A 24,958-nucleotide genomic window follows, 5' to 3' on the forward strand; every position below is an offset into this window, starting at 1 on the left:
TATTTTCCTTTGAGGTTATCCTGTTGAAATAAAACTGCCCAAAGCTCTTCCTGTATCTCACCTTTATACAATGGACAGTTTGAGTTGTTCAGCTGTATACTGTATGCATTCAAAGCACTCCAGATTGGTCCAGTTACCCAGAAGGAGGAGATACTGTTTTGCTATGCTGGAGTTGAGCGTAATCTGTAGAGACTGCAGGGTCTACCAGGTAAAAGCAAGAGAGCAGAGGTTGAGATGCCACACACGGGAGGAACGAGCAGCCAGGCAGCTGTGAGAGGCCACACGGAGCGCTGCCCAAGGTATGGAAAAGAAGCTTGGTCCGAGCCATGTTTCTGTTACCGTAAGAGCATTCCCGGTGAGCAGAGGGGGGTCTAGGAAGAGTTTGCCACTGCTCAAAGTCACTGCGTTAGGAGAAGCTATACAGAGAACCAGCAACCTGTCTGTGTGAAGTCAGAACGGTCAGGAGAAGAGTTGAGTGTAAACCCTTCTCTTTTCCTGTGCTGACTGACCTTGTCACTTGCATTTTTATTCTTAAGAAAAGAAAAAAAGTTAATTGTATGTTCTAATAACACCTGTTTTTTTTTTTTTCTTGAATTTAAATCCCGTCCTTTTGGGGAAAGCCTTGTTACAAATATCTTATGACTGTAATCAAGTCATAACCTGTTTTCTGTGGGCTTTCCCCTTCACCAGGTTGATTCTGATGACATTATTACCATGGAGGAGCAGATTTATCTTCTCTTGGAAGCCAAAGTTCAGTGTGAACTGAATATTACTGCCCAGCTGCAGGAGGGAGGTAAGGTGCCAAATTAAGTGATTTTCCTAATTCTTATTTTTTCCTCTAAGAATTTTAAGATATCAAATCCTTCAAATGTATCAGCTAACACAAAGAGTAAAGGAACTGACAATGAAAAACTCTAGCTTTTTATATTCAGCACTTGCTTAGGGACTTTATTTCATGTGCATGAATGCAAATAAGAATGTTTATTTCTTCTCATACCTTAAAGAGAGAGTTCTTCAGCCTGTGCTTCTGTGTTCAAACTATGCAATCTCTTTAGTTTAGTGGTGTGGTTATTGCTTGAATTCTTTGGTGCACCAGAGGCGTGTCCTTGCTGTCATATGCCTGTTCTCCATGCAGCTGTAGAAGGCCTGAAGTTCTTTGGCTTTTTTTTATAAGGGTGTGCACTTAAATCTTGAGAGTTTTTAGTCTGTGTGTGAAGTAGAAAAAGAAACCCACAACGTCCCTGGAAATGTTCTTAAAAATTCAATTTTCCTTGGCTACAGCTGTCCAAAAGGATGCAATTTAGCTAGTTATGAATACTCTAGAATTGTAACATACAGGAAGTGGAAAGAAGTAGAGTTTTCTCCCACTCTCTGACAAGTAGGGCAGGTCCACTCAAATATTTCTTGCCTTCTGTGGTTAACACTATTCTGCCTTTATAGGTTTCCATCTTGGCTTAGTTGTTCGTACAGTAGCTACTCAAGTCACCAGTTTACAGCCCAGGATGGCCCATGGTGGGCCCGTGTCAGGTGCCACATTAGCAGCTAAGACACATGCAGCTGAGATATTCTTGTAGATGGTGTGAGGAACCTCTGAGAGATTGGCAGCACAGCCCAAACTGATCTCACTGCTCCTGCTGTTAGACACTAATGCTTTTTGAACACCTTAATTTAAAGGTGGTTCTCAGATGTTTGTACCCTTTGCTGAAGGGATGAGGAGACTGATTATTTGACTAAGTTTTCCATTATTCAAAATTTCAAATAATTGCTGAGGGTAGTTATGTGGTATGACAACAGTTATATAGTGTTATTTCCTTTCTTTGTCAATTGTTTGATGACTTCGTTTCACAAGTTCTCCAGTCTTCCCAGAGTTTTCTTGGTTTATGTAGGAATTAAGTTACCAAGTTTCTTTCCTTTTTTTCTTTTTTTTGTTTTTTCCTCTCTCTCCCCCCGTCACTCAGATTACCTTATTATAATGGTGTTGATTTCACCAGCCAAAATACGGACTGAAGGAATGATTTTCTTGCCCATGTTGTTCTACAGTCTTGTACTGGCAAGAAAGTTGCGTGTCAGTGTTTTGTACAAACCCAGTGTCTTACAGCGTATAACCCCACTTGCATGCAGTGATATGATTTGATATGTGGTATATTTGATAGTGATATTGATATGGTTTCAGTTAATTAAGAAAACATTATTGCCAGAGGTAACAATATGTATGCTAAAGAAGTAAATACTAACCACAGTAAATCTGCAGTGAATCATACTACTCATGTCAGCCAGAGTGACATCACTAGTAACACTAGGAGTATTTGAGAACTTTTATTTTTTCCCTTTTTTCTGAAGGATGAATGAATGACCAGGAAGACAGCTGTATTCCTGTTCCACTCTTATTTTCTGTGAATGATACTGCTTAAAAAAAAAAAAAAAAAAAAAAAAAAGCTATTAATCTTTTTTCCTCTCCCAGTGTTTCCCATGCGCCAGAACAATTAATGGTGTTAATTTAGAGGAGATTAGCAAATCATTAGCCAATTTGTCATGCACAGAAGGTCACTTGACTTTTTTGGTTGTGCCAAATAATTAATTTAATCAGCTCATGTATGAAACAACTGTGTTAAATGAACTACTTATTGAAAACCCTGCCTGCTGAGGGAGTTATAGGTAAAAATGATGTAAGAAAATCAAGCTATTTATGCATAAGCATAGCAGTGTAAACTTGTTTGACAAATGACAGCACAACAGAGATAACGAACTAGAATTTCACTTAAAAGCGTTGGCCTGGATCAAGGATGTGTTCCTCTAAGTCCTTTTTTAGGAAAAAAATAACTGCTTAAGTGCTATCCTGGTTAGTGATATTTTCTTTTGAAGTAGTATACATTTGCAGACATTATTTTCAGGACAGTTGTTTCCTCAAACTTGCATTGGTAACTATCCCTCTAGCTCCTCCTTTTTTGTACGTAGATATTTCTAAGACTTGCTTGCTTGTTTTTTTCTTTTTTTTTTTTTCTTTTTTTTTTTTTTGTAGTGACTGTAGGACATGAAGTACAAGTAGTTCTAGCAGATTTTTTTTTTCTCTATTACATGGAAAACACAAGAATACTGCACTAACTTCTGATTACACTCGTATTTCATTCATAAAATAACTTCCTTTATCCACTCAGAAAAGTCCTCTGACCTATGTTCAGAGAACAGTGTGATTATCTGATAAGAATATGAAGCTTGCTCTTTCAGTTTTTAGAGAACTTGGGTATTCAGGGTCAAATGTAGTTTCATTTTTCTGCAATGGATGGTTCAGTATTGACTACCTAAGGAAAAAAAATCATACAAATGAATGTATTTTTTTCTCTTCAGATCAAATTAAAGATGCCTGTTTGACTTAATGAGACTATCTAAATAGATTAAGGAGAGCAGGAGATAAAGGTGTCTTTATAAGGCAGAGAAAAACAATTCTGTGGTAGGAGAAGTCAAATCTGGATGATGTCACACTCGCCGGGAAACCAGTTAAAAGAAGGAAGCACAGTGAAGTTGAATGCACAGATTAGTTGCATGAGAAGTAGAGGCCTGCAGAAAACCTGCAGTTCACTTGCTCTGCAGCATTTCCTTTGTTAGCACTCCCCTGTATAGCACAATCTTGACAAATGGTATGCTTATGACACCAGCTGGGAGTCATGGAATCACTGATGTTAGAAGGGGCTTTGAAGAGCTGAGCCTCTAGTTCAACCTCCCTGCTCAAAGCCGGGTCACCTGGAGCAGGTTGCTCAGGGCTGTGTCTAGTTGGGTTTTGAGCCTCTCCACAACCTGTCTGGTAACCTGTTCCAGAGTTTGTCACCTTCACAGTAAAAATTTCTGATATTTAAACGGAACTTTTGTATTTCAGTTTGTGTGCATTGCCTCTTCTGCTTTCACCGAATACCACAAAAAAATCTGGCTCTGTCTTTTTTACTCCCCTATCAGGTATTTATGCACAATGATAAGATTCCCCATCCCATGCCCTGAGCCTTCTCTTGAGGATAAATGATCACAGCTCTCTCAGCCTTTTCCTAGTGTGTCAGATACATCACTTAATTATCTGGGTGGTCCTAAGCTGAAGTATTTGGTTCTTAGATAACAAGTTTGAACTTAGCATAAGTGCATGGTAAAGCTAGATGCATCAGAAAGGTTTGTGTCTTACACACTGTTATTGTCTGTTTCTGCCCTTTTGTCAGAAGGAAACTGCTTTCCAGAATGGGACGGCCTCATCTGTTGGCCAAGAGGATCTGTGGGAAAAATATTAGCTGTTCCATGCCCTCCTTACGTATATGATTTCAATCACAAAGGTACGGTTCCTGTAATTCTGTACTTCATAAGCAGAGTTAAGGACCTAACTGTACTAACAAAGTTACTGGATTTTTTTTTTTTTTTTATTCCTTTCAGGAGTGGCTTTCAGACAGTGTAGCCTCAATGGAACATGGGATTTTGTGCAGAGTTTAAACAAAACGTGGGCCAATTATTCTGAATGCCTTAATTTCTTACAGCCAGAAGTCAGCTCAAGAAAGGTATTGAATTTTCTCAGGTACTGATAAAGCTGCGGGGTTTAGATAAAAAGAACAGACATCATATTGTGTGTAAGCCTACTATAAAGGGAGTTAAAGCAGATGTATAATCTGCCAAATAAAATGTAGCTTAAGAGCTTCTTGCTTTTTAAAGAAATTTCTTTTTGTAAAGACCATGTGACTTATGATGCAGCACTTGTGGAAATAGGCCTGTTTTCTTTTCCAGAAGGAATTTTTTGATCGCCTCTATTTAATGTATACTGTGGGATACTCCATTTCCTTCACTTCGCTGGCAGTGGCTATTTTCATCGTTGGCTACTTCAGGTAGGTGAGTCAGTCTTGGGCTTTAGAGTTTTGTTTCTCCTTTTCCTTTGTAAAAGAAGGACACATCCTTTCCTATGGGAGTTAAATGCTTGGTCCATTTTATAGCCGAGATGCCAGTAGGATACTCTGTATAAGAAGTAGTTCACTGCAGACACTAATTTTTTTCTTTCTTGAAAACACTGTTACAAGAATATATTTAGTCTGTTCAATCTGCCAGGAGCAAGGTTTTGTAACTCTTGTCTTTATAACTGTGGATGGTGAGAGAAATGAGTATTAAAATGAGCTGGATATTTTTCCCAAGTTTATTAGTGTGTTTCACGAAAACAATTTTGATACGGCAGTATGGACCTGTTCACTGAAGTTACTGCATCCTGTTGTAAAGAAGGAGGAATTCAGTATTCCAGAGCTTTAGATAATTTTTTTGTTTATTTGTTTATTCTATTTTTTTTGAATGGGAGGGGGTGAAGAGAAACTCATAAAGCAGAAACTGTGTGAACGACATCCCTGACTCATGAGACTGGTCTTCTTGACTTAGAGACAGGTAACTGAAAACTTCTGCTCTTTGGTATCTGTACTGTGAAAAATTTTACCTACTTGCAGAAGGTGAAATTATAAACACTTTCTTGTATTTTCAAACCTGAAAATGTCAGCAATCAGGCTGTAATGAATCCGTGCTTCAAAGGCTGTCAGAATCAGGCTGGTAGATGTAAATGTTTTGCAATCATACTACACTAGCAGGTAAACAGTGAGGGAGCTGAGGGGCTAGAGCTAATAAAGTTGCATCTGTCTCCTTGGCTAGTCACAGATGGCTATAAGCTTTATTGTGCACGCTCTGCAGTGGAGGTGATCCACAACCACTCTGAAGCTTTTGAGACCTGTTTATATAATACTGAGTCTGAGCTTAAGCATTTCGCTGCTCATCAGTGCCCTGTTAGCACAACTACGTGGCTTTCTGGCTGCTGCGTGAGCCTACCTGCATCTGCATGGCGTTGGTACAGCATTCTGAGGTGCCAGAATACCTCACTGAGTGGCATGCAGGCCCTTGCTTTAGGTATAATGCAGTGTTATGGGAAAATTAAATGGCTCAGAATGAGTCTAGAACAGTTAGTGCTCTGAAAAGGGGGTGCATAAAGTTAACATGTATGTTTCGAGGTCTGAAATCCTACCTTCCAGGAGCCGTAGTGTTGGATAGACAGAGGCATTTTTGTTCATTTTGCATTACCATCTCTAAAACTTCTCCAGAGCATACTCCGCTGGGGAGAATTGAACTGGGTTCAAACTTGTGCTGAAGGCAGTGCCCAGACTCCTCCTCCTCTTGGTGAACTTGCACAGTGCAGAAAAAATTCATGGGTACTTGTCCAGAGCAAGAACAAGTCTGTTTCTGGGCATGTTCCCTAGCAAACTGTGCAGAAAGGAACAGGCTCTGTTTACACTCTAGAACTGATGAGATGCAAGCTAATCTCTACTGAAAACTTGTGGGATCAGGTGTAGTGCAATGCTAATAGAGTCTTAGGGCTTTTAGTCATCTTGGGGTGCTGGTTGACCTGATTCAGGTTTTTTCAGTGTACTATACTGATTTTTATCCTCACTAGCCTAAAGCTCAGGCCCTTTTTGGATGGATGGGCATGGGAAATTTCCAGATTTTAGCCTCTGTTTCAAGGGCTGTTCTTTATTTTACCCTGAATGCTTAATGGATAAAATAAGGGAATAGTCACAGAGTGTAAAAAAACCAAACAACAATACCTCCCACACCTGCTGAAGGATTAACTGAATCTTGGTCAAGCAGTCTGTAAGCTAGCACCTTGATCGAGAACCATACTTGATCCTTGACTTAAGGAGGACAGCCTTCATTTACAGCAGGAGTGGGTCAGAGGAATGATGGTAGCCAAATATCAGTCAACCAACCGATTGCATAAACATGGCTTCTTCAGTGCTCCTACTTGTCTTGTGCTGTTTCTGATGACTCCCTGTAGATGCATCAGAAGCAGTAGTTTTGAGTGCAACTGTACATTCATTCAGGGGAGGCTCATCCACAAGAACAGATAAGTTTCCATTCTAATGAGAAGCTACATCAGGTTGTTTTCATATCCTCACTATCATGTCATTCTCAGTCTCCTGGACCATCATTAGTTGTATTTACTTTTCAGGAAGCTTAAATGAGTTAATCTTGTTAGATGGACCCTAGTAGTCATGAATTCTTGGCAGTTTTCAGTAATTGAGAATGAATCTTGTTTTGTTGATCTACTGGTTACTGTAAAGCTCTAATTACTTGCTTTAAATGTTCAGACCACCATACCCTTGGCATCGGCAAAGCAATTGGGAATGACACAGTAGATGTCACATTCATTTAAAATGTGAGCGAATGAGGGTTTTTGAAGGAACAGCAGGGAATTAGGCAGCAGTTTTCCATTCCAGCTGAGTATGCAGGTTCCATAGCTTCCAGGCCAAAATACAATTTTGTATCTGAAATAGTCAGTAGAAACAGTCTCAGAATGGGAAACTTAATATTTTGACATTTAGATCCAAATCTGTTACAGTGCAGTGGTTGTTTGCCTTTGAAAGTGAGGCAAAAGTTTTGGAGTGAGGAGCAGTGGGAGGTGAGTGGGAAACTGTTTTACATGCTTGGTCATATAACTTCCTGGTAAAGTATTCAGCTGTGACAATCTGAAACTTGTTTTTGCAAGCTCCCCTACTGAAAAGTTAACGAATGCCTTGTGGTCTTTGAGGTATTCTGAGCACCTGCCCAAAAGAACTTAGAAGTTTGCATAGCTTTTGCTCTTAAAAGAGGGAACAGCTACATTTGCACGGTCCCTGTGTGGGGTATGAGCCCTGGCATTTAATAAAAAGGAGTCGGAGTCATTGATTAATTTTGCTCTCACTGGAGTCCATGGCAGTCTTGTTAGACAAATCTTGCTCTGCAGATCACCTTTGTACTTCCAGCAGCTTCTGCTTTCTGCTTTAACAGAATTCTGATAAAAACAGGGAGGTTATTTACAGAGAAATCAGCAAAATAGAGCTGATTCTAAGTCACTTCAGCCAAAGCCACCAGCATGATAGCCCACAATTTTGAGAGACTGCAAATCAGCCTTCCTGGAGGACCCTCTTTATTTTACCATTTGAATCTCATTCTTCTTGTTGGAATTTTGTCAAGAATTCCTCAATTCCAGGTTTTGCAGATGTCCTTGCAAGTATTTGTTCCTTCTCTTTTTAGTAGTTTTTTTTTAAAACAGACTTTATTCCCACAGACGGCTGCACTGCACGAGGAATTACATCCACATGCACTTGTTTGTCTCCTTTATGCTAAGAGCTGTCAGCATCTTTATCAAGGACAAAGTAGTGCATGCTCACGTGGGGATCAAAGAGCTGGACTCCCTGTTGACAAATGATCTTCAAAGCATTGCAGTACCTCCTTCTGTGGACAAGTCACGATATGTAAGCACTATTTATTGTTGGTGTTAATGAGCCTGTTTGCAAAGTTGTTTGTGTGTTAAGTTGTACTGCTTTGAAAAGTGGATGAAATGAATAAGAGAAATTAGATCAGAAATTAGAAATTAATCACTGGCTTTCAGGCAGTGTAAATCCGGTGGAGAACTTGGTCTATTTGGAATCGAGATGAAGATTCTGTGAAGCACCTGTATCGTGTGGGCTCTGAAGAAGTCCAGCTTTTGAAAACAGGGCAAGGGCTTTAAGGTGTAAGAGTTGGGTTCCTGTAGCTATGATGCATTTTCCAAGGGTTTTAAATAATGAAGGCGAGAACCAGTGCCTAGTGAGATGTCTTTTAAAAGCATATAGATGACAACATTGAGTCAGTCTGATATTTCTAAAAATTCCTTAGAGTCCCTTGCCTCCATCTAAACATCAAGATGGGAAAAGTGAGACTTCGGTTGTGTTGCTTAGGAGCCATACTTGAAAACTGCCCATGCCCCCCAAATGTTGCTGTTTCCCAGCTTACGCTTGTCAATGATGGACTTGTAGTAGTGAGGATGAGACAGTCTCTGTATTGCTTATTTGTGAGTTGCCCTCCTGATGTGACCTTCTGTGCTCGAGTGAAGCAGCTGCAGGTTGCTGGAGGCTGCACTGGCACAGCAGTTGTGACACTATGGGCAAAGCTTGTGTAGAACCCACCTGCACAATGCCTTTTAGGGCTGAGCTGCTGTGTCTTTGCAGGCTTTCATTTGGCCCTCCAGTTCTCCTGAAGATACAAGAATACTAATACATGGGAGCTTGGTTCCTTTAAGGGCTGCTGTAAATAAGACATGAAAGTCTCTCAATAGAGCACTGGTGGTACAAAGGCAGGTTGCTGTATTCTGTTTTGCTAACTCATTGTAGTTTTGCTTGACAGGTTGGGTGCAAGATTGCTGTAGTGACGTTCATTTACTTCTTGGCCACCAATTACTACTGGATCCTGGTGGAAGGCCTCTACTTACACAGCCTAATCTTTGTTGCTTTCTTTTCGGATAGCAAGTACCTCTGGGGCTTTACCTTGATAGGCTGGGGTAAGGCACCTGGGTTTCTCTTATGCCTTTTTTTGAGGCAGAGATGGCTTTGGGAATGCACCCTCTCTGGATGTCAGTGCATGAAACTTAAAGCATGGCTGGCTGGGTTACATTATCATCTCTGTCACTGGTTTCCTGCATGGCCTTCTGCATGTGAACTAGTTTCTGTGACGCACCCTGTGAAATGGTTGAGAGTCCTACATCTTGAATTTGTGGAATGTTAAGATTAGAAACAAATCCTTCCCAGCTCTAGGAGAGGGTAAGGATATACTTTGAGAACTCTGTAAATTAAGCTAAGAACATATGCTCTTAAGTGACTGGAAAAGTCATGTCCTTAGTGCTCTGCAACTGCTCCACTGGTAATGCATGTCTTGTTAGAATCACTTTGTGTCTTATTTTTACCTTACCATTGACACTTCATACCTTGTTTTAAGTGATTTTGAAACAAGATGCTGTAAATAGAGGCTTCCTTATAACAAGTACATCTGGGAAAATGGCTGCGTCAATAGGTGCAGTAGGTATTGCAGTCTGTAGTCCTCTTTCAGGGAATTGTAGTCTGCATTTGAAGGGTAGTAATTGATTAGTCCTTTCACTTACAAACTGACAGGATCCCATCTGTTTTTAAAGGTTTGGTCACTTCAGTTAATTCATGCTTAAGCAGGTTTTAGCATGTTATTCTAAACTGTGATCTTGCTTGTAATTAATGATCTCTGCATTCAAATTATAGAAATGCTTGTTCTGTATTTTCATGAAGGAAGAAGGGAATATTTCTGTTTTTCATAGTTTCACTAGTCCTAGTTTAAAGAGGAAAACAGTTGTATTCTTTTTTCTTTTTTTTCCCCTCCATATCAAGTGGGATGCTTTTTTAGGAAAAACTCTAAGATAGTGTCTGAATGGAGTTTGCTTGATATTTATTACATTGAAAATGAGTAGAAAAGTAAGTTTTCCATGCTACAAGAAATTCTGATGCTTCAAAGCCCGTTTTTTTGATTTTGTTTTTCTTCGTTTGAGTTGGTAGTTGTCTTCTTGTTGCAAGAACCTTTTCTTTTTGATCAAAGTATTGGTGTTACTGAACCAAGAGATCTGAACTGACTTGAAACGTACTGGTTTGGAATAACTTTTTCAAGCTGCATCTCTTTCTACTTCAGTATTGCTTCAGAGAAACAGAAGTTTGGGTAACATGAGCGTTTTTCAATATGGACCAAATAGTTTAATCAGATGGCTTTTTTATATCATGTGATCGTTCACAGGCAAGTGGCCATTTCAGTATGGGCTGTCATTCTGCAGAAGAGAGACTGTTTCTCTGTGGGAAATAGAGTAGATGGCCGACCTCACGCTGTTGAGCAATGAAAAAGGATGTTTTCTTGTCAAATAGTTGCAATGAGATAAATATCCAGGATCATCAAGGAGCTAGTGCTTGTGTGAAGATTTAGAGCATGCTTTTTGTCCTGTTATGGGTGTTTACCTGTTAGAGTAAGTTGTTTAAGTCAGCCTCTGAGGGTGAGATCAAAACAATAGAGATTTTTACTTGACTTTCATTCCACATCGCTGTTTTGCTGGATTTTCAATGGGGACCATAGTTCTCTTTCCTTAGGCAAAAGCAATAGCTGGTGAGCAGCTGGAACTGAGGAGTAATTTCCTGGAGTGATGATCTCCAAAGCCGTGTGGATGCAGGTTCTGTTTGTGTTGTTCTGTAGCATCCATGTATAGCACAGTGAAGGCTAATGGAGAATGCGTAGCTGATGTAACAGCTTTAGAGGCTCTGGACACCCTGTTTGCAAGCATAACTGAATACAGCCCAGCAAATCCCAGGAGTCTGATTTGCAGTGCTTGTGCAGAACAGCTGCGCTGCATACAAATAACATTTCTGGCGCCATCATTGGACCTAATGCCCAGTAGTTTTGGGGCCATTCCAAGCTCTATGGACTTGATTTTTCAGGTAAGGCTTGTAGAGTAACATGCTTCTCAAGTATCCTCAGGAAGGTGCCTGCTGTTCTGTGACCAACAAGATCAGTGAAATTTTTTCTAAATGTCTTCCACCTCCTTCTCTCATAGGTGTGACCAGATTACTTCACTTGCTGCTTCACACATTCTCATTAGTTCCTTGATGAATTCAGCTGGCAAATGTTTTTTTTTATGTTAAGTAGTCATGTGTGACAGACAGGAGCAATGTTTCTGGTCTGTGTTACAGCATGCCCGGGAAAATGGAGGATTCTTCTCTTATCCTTCATTTCCTAGGGCCCGTCTCTGCTCTGTTCCTTTTTACCCTTCTGGCATTTTCTGTTTGCAGTCTAGTACTTCACTGATCTTGAAGGTATTGCTTGAGATGAATGAATCTGAGAACATTTGTTCCGAGGACAAACATTCAGGCATCACTAGTAGTCAGAAAAGATCTGCTTTCTCTGCCCCTGCAAAAGGTTCAGCAGAATTCAGTGTGACCAAGTGGGGCTTACGATACATGTAGCCTCTACAGAGGAGATAGTTTCTATGAATGTGCAGGCTTTCAGTGAAACTAGGAAGCGTATTTCTTGAAACAGTGAAATTGTTGTAGATATGTGCTCTGTCCTTTTAAGGCTTAGTGCTCTTTTTTTTTTTTTTTTCCTTTTAAAAGGTGCTGAAGAACTCAGGGTAATGAAGTACCATATTACTGCAAATAATTCCTATACCTCTGTGTATGGATTCAAGTGCAGTCACACAACTGATGCCATTTCCATTAACTCAAGAGAGGAAGTAATTTTCATTAGAACTCTTCAATTTCCATTGCAACTCTTTCTAGCTACATCAGTGCAAATGTATTGCTCTCCTGAACCCTTCTCATTAGAGTCTTCCTACGTATTCCATCTCAGAAATCAGAGCTTTTTGAGCTGATAAGAATATGAAACAGAATTCTCCAAACTGCTGTATTTCCCTGGGCAGTATTCATTTACAATGTTAGTGTTCAGAGGCATTGCTTCTCCCTGTGGCCCATATGGTTCATCCATGTACCATTAGCTAGCATGTAGCTCCATTCCTCTCATTCATGCCATTAACACATGAAGTAAAGATTAGAGCTTTACACGTATACAAGCCTTGCTCTGACCAAAGAGCTCCTCTGCCAGTGGGAGGGGTAAGTGTAAGTTTCTGTGAAAATTGGAAAGTTAGGTAGCTTTGCTTCTCTTACTGAGGTAACAAATATTCTTCCTTCTTTCAGAGATACTGTAGCTGAAGCTTTCTGTATTCATTTTTCCAGAAGTCAACAGTAAAAATTGCTGTTAAACTTAATGGAAGCACTGTATAGGGTGTTATATTTGTCCCTGACTACTGTTAACCTTGGTTTATGTGGGTCCATGTTCTTTCAGAAACAAATTGAGATGACCAGTTCTTGCATACTGGCAAAGAACTGGGAAGTTTTGTGATTTCTGTTTTGGGCTGCATGGGTAAAACACAGAAACATTTTCTTTTAGTGTGATTAAACAGTGAAGTTGAAATCTGAGAGTCGATAAGAATGAGTTTGCTCACCAGCATCACTGACTTTTCATTAGGTAAGAATTGTTCCATGGATATTCGTGTGCTCAAATTTTCAGAAGTAGCTATACTTTAGGACTGAAGCTGGGTTGATCTAAAAATGCTAGTTTTTAATCTTCCTGTTGTGTATTGCATTTGGTTTACTGATAATAGCTTTATTTCCTGACAGTCTGAACTTCTATTAAAATAGTTGCTGTCCATTAAGTTGCTGCCATAAGACAGGCACAGCCGTTTTTCGATCTGCTTAGTTGTCACCCTGCAGATGACCCTGTTCTAACAGCTCTCCATCGATTTCTTGTCTGACAGGATTTCCAGCTGTCTTTGTTGTGGCCTGGGCGGTGGCTCGTGCAACAGTAGCAGATGAAAGGTAAGCAAAAAAAAAAAAAAAAAAAAGAAAAAAAGAAAAAAAAAAGTCAGGGAGGAAGGGGCTTTGGTCTGCTGTTGCTAGAAGCAGTTGGACTTGTTTCCATCTTTACGTTTCTGCATCCTTTTTCTAGTACCTGCTGTCATTCATAACAAAAGGGCATCCTTATCCCAACTTTACCAGTTCTCTTAGGTTTTAAGAGCAGGGTGTGCTTAGGGCTATAATGAAAGGAGGAGCACTCATGTAAGCATCACTTGCCTTATTGGGATAGAGTTTGTAAAAAGGACTTTTCAGTACTGAACCCCTTTGCAAGGGATATTTGGGGCAGTTTAATAACCATAGTGTTGTTATTCTACTGTGTGTGGGGAAGAGATTGCATCTTAGCACTCTGTTTCTAGCCATTCAGCTACCTGGCCAGAGGGGTGGGAAGGAGGACTGCTTTTCTAGTCAGTGCCTGCAGGAGTCCTGAGATCAGGAGAAATGGGTCTTTGAAAATGCGTAGAAGAGGAGCCCTGTGTTTCTCAGCTAACCCTTTTCTTGGAGGCATGTCAGATTATGACAATGTTGTAATATGAAGGAACCTTGAGAGGTGACAAAACCCTAGTTTCACCACAGCATATGCAAGCAAAAGTAAGCTTTTATGAACAGTGGGGACAAACCTACTTTGACTGTGCCTCTATGGTTGAGCTATGTGCTCTCTGATAATCTAAAGAGAACTGCGCTAACATCACCCCTCTCCCTGAGCATAGTTGCTCTGAGGGTTTCTTTTGTCTAACAACCTACTTTCGGAAAACATGAAGAAGACGGCATCCTGGAGCCTTTTACCCTTCCATTTCAACTTCACTAGAACTGGTCAAGGAATTTGAGGTTATTAGTGGAGACTGGGGAACACAGGCTTAGCTTAGTCACATCAGTCTTGTTTTTTAAGCAATGAATGCTTTAAAAAGTCTTGGAATTCAGATCTTTGCTTTGTAGCGAGAGCTGTTGCACTTAACTGTAGTAACGAGGCTGTAAAATATGAGGAGGCGAGTGAAAATCTAATGGACCAAGGAAAGGCAGAGACATCTCTTAGGAGAAATAAAGGACATCTGCTGCTTTTATGTTCTGATCTATATGAAGCTTTGAAGTAAATCTCATGCAATGAAAAGTACCTATTAAATTTTACAAGATGCAGTAACAGAAACTTATCTTCACTTGTATCCAAGTGTCAGTCACCATTTTGATGTGACATTAGTGAAAGCAGTGCCTTTAAAACTTGAGTCATATCCAGATGTCAGAGGGAGAACTCTAACAATGCCAAACACCTGAGTCTATAGCCCTGATTAGGGACAGATTTGTACTTCTAGACAAGCACGTATATATATATATATTACCAGTTGATGCAGGTACATCCAGCTTTTACAGAGCTGTGTAATTCTGTGTGTAAGGGCAGTGCATTGAGTTCCAGATCTCTTCTGTGTAGCCAAACACCAGAAAAATGCATCTAATGTGTCCTTGCAGAATCTGTCTGCTATGCTGCTTCCTAGAGTTAATGTGGAAGCATCTCACCTTTATCAGAATTGGGATTACATTTAAAACTTGGCCATCTCGATTTCCAAAAATGTCAATATGTAACACAGCTGAAAATAAAGAATGCTTGACAGTACAGATGCTGTCTACTTTGACTGTTACAAAAGACCATAAACTAAGGCACCAGCTTTTCTGAAAATTCACTTGGCTTGGAGCAAGGGTCACTCATAACTGAAATATAAAGGACTTAATGTTGCTTTTTGACAGAGAGCTGTGGGTGTTCCCTCCGAAGGGTTAGCACACATGCTTTGTATTGCTTGCATGTTGCTAGCCCTAGGTGGAGTTGATTATCTTTTTACCCATTTTCTTCCTTGTGCTCAGCTGTTCAATAGCAGTTGGTAAGTGTTGCAACATAATTGGTGAATATTGGAAAAATGTCACCATTTTCAGGCATACTACCATAGCTTGTAGCTTTAATACAGAGAGGAATTGATTCTGATTTTGTGTCATTGGTGTATGTACAGAATCACTCCACTAAAATGTACATGTCCATATCCATCTCAGTGTAGCATGAGACAGTTGAAGTTATTAATGTACCCTTTTCAGCTGATAAATTATCCCAGGAGGTTCGCACCTGTGAAGATTGGGCCCTGTATAAGATATGGTCTGTGAAGAGACGATATAAGTAATGCTGCTGCGGTATTCCACTGGGCCCTGCATCAACTGCCTTGTCAATAAGAGGTGCTGAAACTTGATGAAGATTTCTTGGCATAAGTAAGGTCAGCCTGAGCGACCTACAGCGCTATAGCACATGCTTCTTAACTTGCTACAGTCATGACAAAGAAAGCAGCCTTTTTTCATGATAGCTAGGAGACTAAGAAAAGTCAGTTGTAATTGTTAGTTTCTTTACATAAGCCAATTCATATGCTCAGATAACTTTACATGCACAATCTGTAGATGTTTCATAAATTAGAGAGCAGAATGTGGCTGTGTAAGAGAATCCAAGTGTTAGGTTGGCAGTCCTGGAGATGGAAAGTTGTCAATTAAATATGTGGTTCGTGGACCGAAACACTTAAAGGCCTCTTTTGCTGGAGCAATGTCCGTTAATTTTTACAGAAAATAACTGCTCCAAAAAGCTGCTTTTCTGCTAAGATTTGGACAAAGTCAGAAAACCGTTCCCCTTGGCAGTTACGGAGTAGTCATCTGTCAGCTTGAGCCTGGATGAATGTCACCTGTTTCTCCATGTTGCTCATTCAATTGCAATCAAAACCAAACAACTTTGAGGGGCAGTACTTCCTGCTCAGTAAATGACTCTGCTCTCTAGGGAATCTAGCCTGACTCCTTTAAAGAGAATTGCATCCATTTGAACTAAAGAGTGTGCAATTGCGGATGCATGTAAGGAAAGAACACTGGTGTTTAAAGCCCAGTTTTCAGAAGTGAAGTTTTAAATGTGGAATCCCTTTTAGAGGCAGTGGGGTGTGCTTTGCTTTGATTTTGTTGTTGTTTTGTTGTGCTTCCTTCCCGTGCCCCCCCACCCCTACCCTTTATAAACTGATGGCTAAAACAAGCTCATTCTCAGCCAGGGTTTTTCTTTAAGTCAGGAGGCAGACACCAGATGAAAATGCATTTTTCTGCTGTTGAACATAATTCCTTTTCCAGAACTACCTTGCTGTTTGATGCTTTCCAGGGATGACTTGGCAGCCTCCCTGATGAGCCTCAAAGCTGTGATCTTATCAACACAAGCTGCTGTGAAGCATTTACCATCTTTACCCATGGAAAAGGAGCTAAGGAAATACTCCAGTCTCTGCTAGTTTTTAGTGTCTGTTTTTTCTTTCAGTGCTGCATCTTTTTATGTAGTACAGGTTCACAGGAAAGCAGCATCTTAAGCAGTAGTTTGATACATGGTGCCCTGTAGTAATCCACTGGTATTTTCATGTTTCTTACCATGTGTATGAGTATGTGCTCTGTCTTGCTTGTGACAGCAAAAAAGGCTGGATGGAGAGGGCAGAGGTGCGGGGTGGGGGGTGGGGAATGGAGGATTATCTCTTAGGGATCTAGCATGAGATGACAATCCTAGTGTTGAATGTACTCCTTAACATTGAAGAACTATGTTGCAGGAGCAGAGCCAATAGGAGAGTCTCACTTGTTTAAAGGAGTTTGGTCTGAGCAAAGTTTCCCACTCTTGCCCTTGAATGCAGAGACGTTTAGCAGCAAATATTCATTAAGTTGGAGCTTAGGCCTGTCTTGCAGCATGTATTCAACTGTACGGCAGTATGAGAAGCAAGTACATAGCAAATAGTCATGTCATGCCTCTTGTCAAAATGTTTGCTGGTTCAAGTCTCATATTTGTGAGACAACAAGTGGTTGTGGAGAAAATGTGTGCTCAAAAACAGTCTTTCCAAAACGGTCTTTCCTCAGTGAACTATGCAGCAAATAAGGGTTGTGTTACTTGAATTGGTCTTTTGGGGGAATGTTAGAGACAAACTCTTATTTCCTCACTGTTTATCAGCAACTGTCAAAACTAGGCATGATTGTCTAATAAAATGTTTCTCCTTTTTCCTCTGTTTCTTTTAATTATCAGCTTAATAGTTTATTTCTTTTCTATTCTCCCTCGCCCCCCTCCGTGGCTTGTGGTTGAAGATCAATTCTGAGAGTGCTTTTTTTCCTATCTTTTTTTTTTTCTCCCTCCAGCTGTTATAAAATAACTTTTACATTTGTCAACAGATAGTGGAGAGCTAAGTTTTTTGGTGGGGTTTGATTCTGTTGGGGGATAAATCTTTAATGCCCAGCATGCAGATAGATTACTTTTGCTTTAGAAGTATTTAAGAATGCCAGCAAGAGATGACACCAGCCAAAAGGAATTGCTTGTCTCAGTGCAAGACATCTGTTTTCATTTTGAAGATGATAGTATAGACTTTGTTAATAGTGAGAGAGCTTACTCTTCCTGAAATTTTTGGCTAACCAGACTGGGAAGCACACTACTTCACGTGATTTCAGTGATGGAAAAGGGCTATTCTTGGTCAAGCTTTAGAATAGTAATTTGCTTAATTATGTTGTCAGTAACTGTTAGGTTTCTTTTGCAATTTTAGATGCTGGGAGCTGAGTGCTGGAGAGATCAAATGGATTTATCAAGCACCAATTTTAGCAGCTATTGGGGTAGGTTTTTATACACATCTCTTGGTGTGTGTGTGTGTGTGTGTTAAAAAAGTTTCTTGACTTTGCTAGGGAAGATGAGTTACATTAGGAAATGATGGGACTGTATTCTGCAGTACCTGAAGGGGTGCACTTACAAATAAGGTGATGTCACTCGTTGCCTCCAGAATTATGGAATAACCTGCCCACATTCTCTATCAGTTCGTTGCACCCAGGTTACAGAACAGGTCACTTGAATTCCCAGTGTTTTTTGTACTCGGATTCTTGCTAGGAATGAAAAGAGTGCACCATGTAGGTAAAGCTGAGAATTAGTTTAAGTGAAGTCTTAACAATCTAACCGAAGATTTATTATTAGCCCAATTCCAGTGATCTTTTGGTTCAAATTCTGTACAACTTAACGCCTTCTAGTGTTTACTCCTCTTTCTGGTCTGAATCTCACTTTCTTATGGTTGATAACTTCAGTGTGTGTTTTGTGTGCATGCATATGTGTAGAGGGCCCTTACGGTGAGTTGTCAGCATCCTGAGTACGGAGTATGGTGCCACAAGGAGTATGGTGGTGATTTCTTCATTTTAACTGTAGAATCTGCTTGAGGTCATTTTTAGATGATAAGGTAATGCACTGTGCATTGGCTCTTTCTTCATGGATCTGCAAGTCCACATTATCAAAATTTATTATATATGGTATAGTTTATTCTTGTGTGTGTTGGATGCTTTTATTGCAGGAAAGTTCTCACTAGAGATAAATGAGTTGATTACTAGAGTGTGATGTGACACAGTGAAGTGGGATAATATTTTAAAACACACGTTGTATTTGTATGGTATATTATTGCAGAGTTACATGCTAAAGGAGTCCTGTTGGTAGGATATCCACATGTTGTCTTTTTGCTACAATAAACTTGAAACAAACTTTTCTAGTCTATCATATTCCTCTTCATTTTTGCATCTGTTTACCACTGCAGAAACACTGGCTGCAGTCAGGAAAAATCCTTCCCCCCCTCCCTCCACATAGTTAAAATTTCCTTTTCAGAATAGCCTGGTGCACGGATTTTAGGAATTTTATTAACAAGAGCTCACTTTGTATTTGAACATGAAGGCAGGCCTTATTTATTAACCATTTTAGGCTGTTTGAGAGGAAAGGCATAAATTTGAAGAAACAACAGCACAGTAATGCCCTTTTCCAGCTGGTAAGTGTCTGTTTTTGAGTTTGCTGTTCTGCAAAATCTCTTCTGTACACTGAGGTTTGAAAAAATATTGGCAAGATTACTAAATGCGGTTTGTTTCTTCTCTTTGCAATTTTTTTTATTTTATAGCTGAACTTCGTTTTGTTCCTGAATACTGTACGGGTTCTGGCAACTAAAATTTGGGAGACGCATGCTGTTGGCTATGACACAAGAAAGCAGTATAGGTACGTCTTCTGGACAGGATTTTAAAAACTAGATCTCTAGTAGTTCTAGGTAAAAACTGTTCTTCAATACAGCATGAGTCATGTAGAAGTCTTTATGAAGACTAAATCAGCTTTGTGGTTAAAATACAGTTTCTGAAGAACTTCCAAGGTTAACTGGTTGCTGTGCTGTAAGATCTAAAGTGCAAAATCTTAACCTCATTGTTGCTGTAGAGGATGTGATATTCTTGCACTAGTCCTGTTCTACCAGCTGCTTAGAGCTGTGGGTATTTCTAAAACTAAACTAAAACAATTTTAGGACTATTCCCACACAGAAAAACTCGTGTGTGATTTTTGCAGAAATACGCTTTCAACAATTTACTCTTCCTTAATGAAAGCTGTCAGCATCTCTCTGGATGCAAGTCATTATGTAAAGCTTACCTCTTTCAGATACGTAATAGAAGTGATACGTCTTACAAATAAATACATGTTCTGATGTATAGATTGAGGGAATGGATGTGGTAGTCCTTCAGTTGAGATAATGATACTTCACTTTTCGATTCTTCTGACACCAAATTTGTAACTGCTTCAACTAGGTTCTCATCAGAATTTAAGAACGTGTTTTAATAGAATGTTGAGAGAAAATTCTGTACAGAGGAATAGAGTAAATAGGTGAGGAATCATGTTCACAAGCTATTATGTGTTAGGCAAGGAAGTTTGCTAGCCACAGGAGAGACTGGGCACTGCTGTTTTGAAGGGACGGCAATAGGTGTGTTTCACTGAGAGGTTCTCGGATCTGGAAGAATCTGGTCTCTGCTGTATCCCAAACCATCTTTGGTGTGCAATGTGGTCATACTCCACAATACAACTTTCTTTGTGAAGTGGTTGCATTTTCCATTCTTTATCTTCTCTCCACTAATTTTTAATACCCCTATGAAGAGTCTATTCAAGTTATATCCAGAACGTGTCTACAGATAGCCTTCACCTTACTTGGGAGGCAAATGTAAATGGTTTGTGCTTTTTTAACTTAAAGAATTTCAAAGCCACTTCCTCATTCAAGTTCTTATGCTCTTCAGTTGATTTTACTTGCTGTTTCCCTGCTGACATTTTTCCCTCTGGAAACTGAAGTCCTTAGTTACAGATTGGTATATTTATCTTCCATATAACTTAAACAGAATCAACTCACGGTCCATTGATTCAAGGTTATCTTCTGTGGTAGGCTCTCTACCAGTATTATCAGTTTGTATTAAAACTCATATTCTGTTTCCTTTAGCTAAATCCTGCTGAAACCCATGAGCTTGTAGACCTTCCAAAACAAGTAAAGAGTGCTATTGATCTCTGAAGATAAAGCATAGATGTCCCCACAGATCTAATTTACTAGTGGTGCATTTGTCTACTGCTGCACCAGAATCCTGAACTTCTAAATAGTTACTTAAGGATTACCAGCTAATGTAGATGAAGTTTGAGCTGAGGTATGTTTAGAGAACAGAAACAGATCTAAATCTTCATGCTTTGTTTTAGATGTGTGGCTTCATTACAAAAATACTTTGAAAATGATTTCTTACAAGTACGTTAAGAGGTCAGTTTGCTGAGTGGAGGGGGATAGGAAGAGGCTTAGCTTAGATATGTGGTTTCCTGGGGGCAACCCTTTCTTAGACATATATATATGTGTATGTGTATGTATATAAAAATAGGTTCTTATCTTTTTTGCAGGAAGCTAGCAAAATCCACCTTGGTTCTCATCCTGGTCTTTGGAGTACACTATATTGTCTTTGTGTGCCTACCACATACATTCACTGGGCTTGCTTGGGAGATCCGCATGCACTGTGAGCTATTCTTCAATTCCTTCCAGGTATGCAAGGCAGCAGTGGACTGTATTATCCACTAAGTGTGTGCTTTTTTTTTTTTTTTTTTTTTTTTTTCCTCCCCCTATTCTGCTCTGGGCCCTGCTCCTTTGCAAGAATTCACAACTTTCTGTCCTATAGTGCTTTCATCAGCAGTGTATTGTGACCTATTTTTTTCAAACCTTGGAGCAGCAAGAAACTTTGATTATTTTATCTTTGCTCAAGGGGGAAGAGAAGCATGCTGTTTTTGTAGGCAGTTTGCCACAACAAAATTACAGCTTTGGCACTGTGTGTATTTTCTTTAGGGACTCATAATTAGCATGTGGTCATACCTTGTTAGTGTACTGGCCTACTTAAATGAGCTATGCTTTAGAAATTTCTTGATTTGACTCTCTTCTTGGAAACATGCATTATTTTTATGGTTTCTCTAAGCCGTGCAGGTCTGGTGTAGATGGGGGAGAGGGAGTGGATCTGATCTAAATTGTTTGCTCTGCCTCATGCAGCAGATCGGATGAAATGGTAACATTAACTATCAGATATATTGAGTCTCACTCCCTTGTATGTTCTTTTAAAGTCCTGATAGTGTAATACACAAATTCAGTGCCACTTTTTTCTTAAACAAAAGGCATGCATTAAGATGCGAGTTTACCCCTGAGAATTTCACTTACAGCAAGTACATGATATTTATATACAGGTTTAAGTATTGAACATCTGAATTTGCATTCTTCTGTGGTAAGGGTCTTTGTTTATTCCTTGAGGAGATGATGGCCCCTGGCTATGCCTAGGAAATATGAACATTTTTGAGGTACTTGTATACAGTCAAAGAATGTTAGAATGTAGCAGTTAACTATCCTTACTGATTGAGTTTTTAAGTCTGTAAATTGTAAGAATTCCTTAAGAGTGAAGGAAGAGCAGGCATATCTCTGGAAGGACCTCCAGAGAGAAAGTAGGTGTGTGAGGAGAAGCCCGTCCTTGGTGCTTGTTGTCTTGGAGAGGCAAAGAGGACAGTGGGCAGTGCCTGCAGGCTAGTTCCCTGTAGGATGTAAGCATTCAATACTTTTTAAATGAAATAATCATAGCCCCTATGAGAGGTGGGAAGCCCTTGCATGGGTCTCACCTTAGTCTGTGTCCGGGCTCAGTCCTTCCCTCCTACAGAAAACTGTAGTCATTGTCACTTTCTGCTGGTGTCTGTTTCTAGGAGCCATGTCTCTGTCAGCTGTGTTGAGGTTGGCAGTTTTACAATGGTAGTGTTACAAACTGTTTTGCCCTCCCACATGAGTGTGAGTGTCGTTAGATGATCAGCAAGAGGAGATATTGCTGCCAGTCAGCACAGTGGGGTGCTGCTAACCTCTGGCTCAGGAGGCCCAGAGGAGTTGGGACATGGTGGGGTGAGGTCAGCTGCTGCCTCTCGAAGTAAAACTTAACAGCTTCTGGTCCTGCTGCCACTGGTGTTGTAACATACTTCTGTGGGTGCAAGTAAAATAACAGTTTTAAAAACGTAAAGCAGTTTGCAGATAAAACTAGGAGGCTTAGACTTGACACACCGTTGCATGTGACAGTTACATCTTACTTTTATTATCCTCAGGGTTTCTTCGTTTCTATCATCTACTGTTACTGCAATGGGGAGGTAAGTTGTGAACACCGTATTATTGGAGTGGAACTCAAAACCTGGAGGACTGAGTAACAGAGAAGCTGTTCTAAGAAAATAAAGAGAAATCTCTGCAAGGTTCCTGAAGCTGTATGTGGCATGGGAACAGCCCCAGCCAGAATGAGGAGTTTAGGACTGCCTAGTCCTACTTCAGTATCACCTGTGCTCCAGAATGTGACTAGTAGATTGTAGGATGGCATACAGCTCACCTAACCTTCTTGTTAAATTTCTGCTTGGTTATAAAGCAAATACAGCAGTTTGTACCTGCAGCTTGCATCAGGGGTAGAATAACTGTACTGCAAAATATGCTTTTTTTCTTTTCCCCCCCCCCCTTTTTTTTTTTTTTTCCTCCTGGATTTTGAACACTGTTGAAAGAGCCTCATGAGAAACTGGATGAAAAAGCAGGAAGCAAAAAAAACAATCTCAAAACACACAAAAAAGACCCTTTTCAGTCATCACTATATAGAGTGAGTTGACACACAGGGAAGAATGTCTAATATATCATGGGGGGTTAACAGTTCAGGGAGAGATTCTCCTTATTTGCTCCAGAACAGATTGCAGCAGTACCAAATGAGGGACCATATGACATACTAAAGGGACTTAGATTCAACCAGTAAGTGATGACATGTCATTGGGCTTTAGAGTCTTGTAAATGATGTTGTGACTGACAATACCCACATTGAAGAACTGTTGGGATGTTTGTAGGCTGAGGGCCAGTCATAAAAGGACAGAGGGGTTTCAGGTTGATGTTCAGTAGGGAGTGTTGTTGAAAGCTTCTGCCTGTCTTACCTGTACTGTTAAATCTCTCTCTCCCCCCACCCACCCCCCTGGCAGGTTCAGACTGAGATCAAGAAGACTTGGACAAGGTGGAATCTTACTGTTGACTGGAAGAAGACGACACCATGTGGCAATTACAGATATGGCTCTGTTCACACCCACCTGACCCATAGCACCAGCAGCCAGTCACAAATGGTGGCTAGCTCCCGTTTGCTCATTTCCAGCAAAGCCTCCAGAAATACCAGTAAACAGAGTGAGCCACATGCAAATTTGCCTGGGTATGTTAGAAGCAACTCTGAGCAAGACTGCATTCAGCATTGGGTTCACAAGGAAGGTGGAGAGAAAGAGGTGGATGATGCATCTCTGAAGGAGGCTCTTATGCTTCAAAATATCTCTACAGAGGGGATCAGAGGAGGAATTGAGGAAGGGCTGTGAATTCCCATGGCTGTTGATGGGTTTGACTGACATAGCATAGGGTGGATCATCTCACTGCATGGGATAAAAGTACCAATCTGCTTTCTTGAGCTGACTCTGTTGCCGATGGTGCTTGGTTTACAGGGACTTCAGTTCTACATGCTGCTATTAACCAAGCAGAATGGTTTCGAGATTGCAAGTGTTGAAAGCACAAAGTGAATTCTTCTCTACAGGCTTCATACACAATAACACCAGTTATTCTGATATTGGCATGTTCTTTATAGACCTACAATGCCTATGTTTTTCTTCAGTGTTGTACAGCAGAAACATCTGGCATTTTTAGTAAATGTTTTAGGATCAAAGAATAGCAACTTGCATTTCTTTTAGAGGAAGAGAAAGAAAGACATTGTGGCATGAATCCCTTTATGAAATGAAGGGATTGTTTGGAATTTGGACCGTCATCCCAGGGATGCAGGTTTTCCCTCCATTTCTTGTGAACTCTGATCTTAAATTTGGAATCATTAGATTTATTCTAACTAAGAATTGTTTGACTAATGCTGCTGTTAAAGTTCTTGTAGCTTGCTCTCAACATAAATGCTGGTAGATGTTTATTGCACATGTGTGAAAACACCAAACTATGAGGCTCGTGTCTGCAGGCATTTCTTGGCAGTGGTAGGAAGGAGGGTTCACAGTGGATGATTGAGGGCCTCCTGGAGGAGTGTAGCCCTCTACATTGGCTACAGAAGTAGCTTACACAAACAGCTTCCTTTGGTAGGTGGCATAAATACTCCCTGCATCCAAGGTGCGAAGAGCCCTGAATTTTCTCAGCACACAGTCCCTAGTGTAGTCAGTGAATTCTGTAGTGAATTGGGAACATGTGGGAATGCTAGAGAAATGTAGAAACCTTCCATGACCTCCAGCAGTGCATTTTGAGGACTCAACTTCAAGTAAAGTCTACTTATGCTATAGTGAAAGAATACTTCATCCCATAGGCTGGCATCTGAAAGGTCTCTACACT

At 40.2% G+C, this 24,958-nt stretch overlaps 1 protein-coding gene across 1 annotated transcript in view; it reads left to right on the forward strand.

The window, feature by feature from the left end:
• PTH2R (parathyroid hormone 2 receptor) overlaps positions 1-23,961 on the forward strand; it is a 122,760-nt gene extending 98,799 nt beyond the window's left edge. The window contains exons 8-19 of the mRNA XM_062579353.1: positions 691-793; positions 4,200-4,310; positions 4,408-4,529; positions 4,753-4,850; positions 8,096-8,282; positions 9,193-9,346; positions 13,157-13,217; positions 17,813-17,879; positions 19,187-19,281; positions 20,971-21,109; positions 22,687-22,728; positions 23,584-23,961. Of these exons, the coding sequence (XP_062435337.1) occupies positions 715-793; positions 4,200-4,310; positions 4,408-4,529; positions 4,753-4,850; positions 8,096-8,282; positions 9,193-9,346; positions 13,157-13,217; positions 17,813-17,879; positions 19,187-19,281; positions 20,971-21,109; positions 22,687-22,728; positions 23,584-23,961 (1,533 nt within the window). The 5' untranslated portion in view covers positions 691-714. The remainder of the gene's footprint in view (positions 1-690; positions 794-4,199; positions 4,311-4,407; positions 4,530-4,752; positions 4,851-8,095; positions 8,283-9,192; positions 9,347-13,156; positions 13,218-17,812; positions 17,880-19,186; positions 19,282-20,970; positions 21,110-22,686; positions 22,729-23,583) is intronic.
• Positions 23,962-24,958: the final 997 nt, after the last annotated feature.

Source organism: Rhea pennata, chromosome 6 (genome assembly GCF_028389875.1).
Source record: "Rhea pennata isolate bPtePen1 chromosome 6, bPtePen1.pri, whole genome shotgun sequence".
In the NCBI taxonomy this organism is placed as follows: Eukaryota; Metazoa; Chordata; class Aves; order Rheiformes; family Rheidae; genus Rhea; species Rhea pennata.